The 2,393-nt window shown below is 44.3% G+C and overlaps 2 protein-coding genes across 2 annotated transcripts in view; one reads left to right on the top strand and one right to left on the bottom strand.

Moving 5' to 3' along the window:
- LOC101859326 (DNA ligase 4) overlaps positions 1-410 on the bottom strand; it is a 30,975-nt gene extending 30,565 nt beyond the window's left edge. The window contains exon 1 of the mRNA XM_005097063.3: positions 266-410. The gene's annotated coding sequence lies outside the window, so the exon portion shown is untranslated. The remainder of the gene's footprint in view (positions 1-265) is intronic.
- Positions 411-633: 223 nt separating this feature from the next.
- The window catches only part of LOC101859567 (peroxisomal biogenesis factor 3), a gene marked incomplete at its 5' end in the record, with an annotated part of 24,785 nt that continues 23,025 nt past the window's right edge, over positions 634-2,393 (top strand). Inside the window, 1 exon segment of the mRNA XM_005097065.3 lies at positions 634-733. Within this exon segment, the coding sequence (XP_005097122.1) occupies positions 661-733 (73 nt within the window).

Genomic DNA, 2,393 nt, shown 5'->3' with positions numbered 1-2,393 from the left:
CCCAAACAAAAAGTGTAAAAATGAAAGTTTGGAGGCCCCCTTTCCGAACCCGGGCCTTTTTAATTTAGACCAAAAATTTTTTTTTTATTTTTGTGACTTTAGCAAGGGGGGGGGGGGGGGGGGCACCCCCCTTTTTGTTGGCATTTTATTTCCGTATCTGACCTACAGACTACACCCCCCCCCCCCTCCCCCTTTCTGAGGTTGTAACTTCTTATCATCACCCAACGAGGTCTGCTAATGTTCAAAGAGGCGCAAAAATACTTACATTGGAATCTCAATCACTTCTCAAAGCTGACTTGCAGACTCTATCTATGCAGTGCTTCTTCAGTCAGCACTCAGCACTCTCTCTCTCTCTCTTGAACATTGAACACTGGAAGTTTTGTTTACAGTCGAGCGGAAGAGTTTTCTTTTAGGGAGTTAACAATGGTATCATTTGGTAAACTTTGACCTCCCCTGCTGAACTCTCATTTCATCCGTCGAAAGTACAAGCAATCCAATACATGATAGCGATAAACGCACGGAAAGCAGTGGATACACTATTTAAACTACGGTTCATAGCCGTAGGTTAAGAAAAAAGGTTTTCGTAGTATTGAAATATTTGAATAAGGTGAAGTTTGATGATATTTCTGTCAGTTTGAGGAAGTTGTTTGCGCTAGCATCATGATAGGTGGTTTGTGGGCGTTCGTGAAAAGGCACAGGCGAAAATTCGTCTTCCTTGGATCTTTTGTTGGTGGTAAGTCTTGTTTTTTATGTTTTTTTAATTCCCCGGAGTTGATTTTCAAGAAAAATCTTGGGAGGAGTTCCGCAGAGGGCTGGCACTCATTGTGACAAGGGTTAGGGTTTAAGTTTTGGCCACCTCTATTCTCACCCGGTGCAGGCGAGTCTTGTGGCTATTCTCACCCGGTGCGCGTTCACCAAATTTTGCGTTCACCCTAAACCACAGAATTCTACACTGTGATAACAGAAAAATTGTAGAATTCTGTGCAGTGAACAAACGTTCCATTACAGCTGTAGCCTACTAAAAGCGTACAATTTTGTGTGGGCAGTGGAGAGAGAGAGAGAGAGAGGAGTAGCGCGAGAATTTCCCGGGCAAAACAAAATGCGACCCGCGTAGTTCGGCTCGATTCGAAAAGTTAAATAGCCGTAGCATCTTTGTAGACAACCAAATTAATTTACTTTTGCGTTTTAACATCATTTTTTAACTTTGTTTTGGTCAATTTGATCGTCCACACCGATAGACAGTATTCAGAAAGAGACAGAGAGAGAGAGAGAGAAGAGGGGAGGAGTTGATCTTGCGAGAACTTCCGGGCGGGTGAGAATAGCCACTTTCTTAAGTTTTATAGGCCTCGTAAGGTTTTTAAGGCCGTCGTTCGAGTCCGAATAACATTTTTTCATATTCTTCGGACTCGAGTCCGAATAAAAAAAATTCTTATTCAGACTCGAGTCCGAAATATGAAAAAATGTTATTCGGACTCGGGTCCGGAAAAAAGGAAGTGTCTTCGTTCTATATATCTAATGTTCAGGGCTTTCCATTTTCCGCCATTTTTTAGTTTCCCCCACACCTTTTCTGCCGATCTGATGCCCGCCGCCTCATTGATACGCCCCCCCCCCCCCACACCCCCCATGTTTTCCACTTTCTTTGTTGTAGAAAAAGGTAAAATTGAAGATTAGCAGACCACCTGGCACCTGCATATTATTTATGAGCTGTGTAAAAAAAAAAGACTGATTCGTTCAAATATACACAAGCCTGTGTCATCTCGATTGTTTACCAAGAAAAAGTTGTGTTGCTGTGTAGAGCTGAGCATACGGCAACTTTTGATTCCATAGACCAGCGCACAATTTATTGCGTAGATCTACGTCAAGACTAGCTTATTATTGTATTAATGATCAGTTGCCGGGGGAAAAAAGACTGACGCGTATGCGACGTTCTACGCCCGGACCGCCGGACCGATAGTGCCGCCCCCCCCGACACGCACACAGCCACACGTGTGCAGGCCGCCCATCCGACCCCGACACACGCTAACGAGCCATCTTTAATTGCTTCTGATGACCTCTTGACAAATAAACATTTATTAAAAGCGTTATAACTTTTCAGGCCGGCCTCAAATTCATCATTATAAGATTTAAAAAAACCTCGGCTCCTGCTCAAAACGCCATTTTGCCCGAAGCGATCCCGGTCTCTACCCAGCCTGAGGCGAGTTACGAGTGAGGCAGGACAGGAAGCCGGAGTCACCAGTCACAGGAAGTCGGAAGTCGGAAGTGATGTCATGCTGGACAAGAATCAGAGTCCGAATAACATTTTTTCGTATTCGGACTCGAGTCCGAATAGTCACTTCGAAGGTTTAAATATTGGCAGGGTAATTCAGACAGGGTGCCCATTGTGGATGGGGTCT

The sequence above is a fragment of the Aplysia californica genome, unplaced genomic scaffold (genome assembly GCF_000002075.1).
Source record: "Aplysia californica isolate F4 #8 unplaced genomic scaffold, AplCal3.0 scaffold00145, whole genome shotgun sequence".
Lineage (NCBI taxonomy): Eukaryota > Metazoa > Mollusca > Gastropoda > Aplysiida > Aplysiidae > Aplysia > Aplysia californica.
Note: the sequence above shows the minus strand (reverse complement) of the source record. Positions and strands in the feature narration are given on the sequence as shown.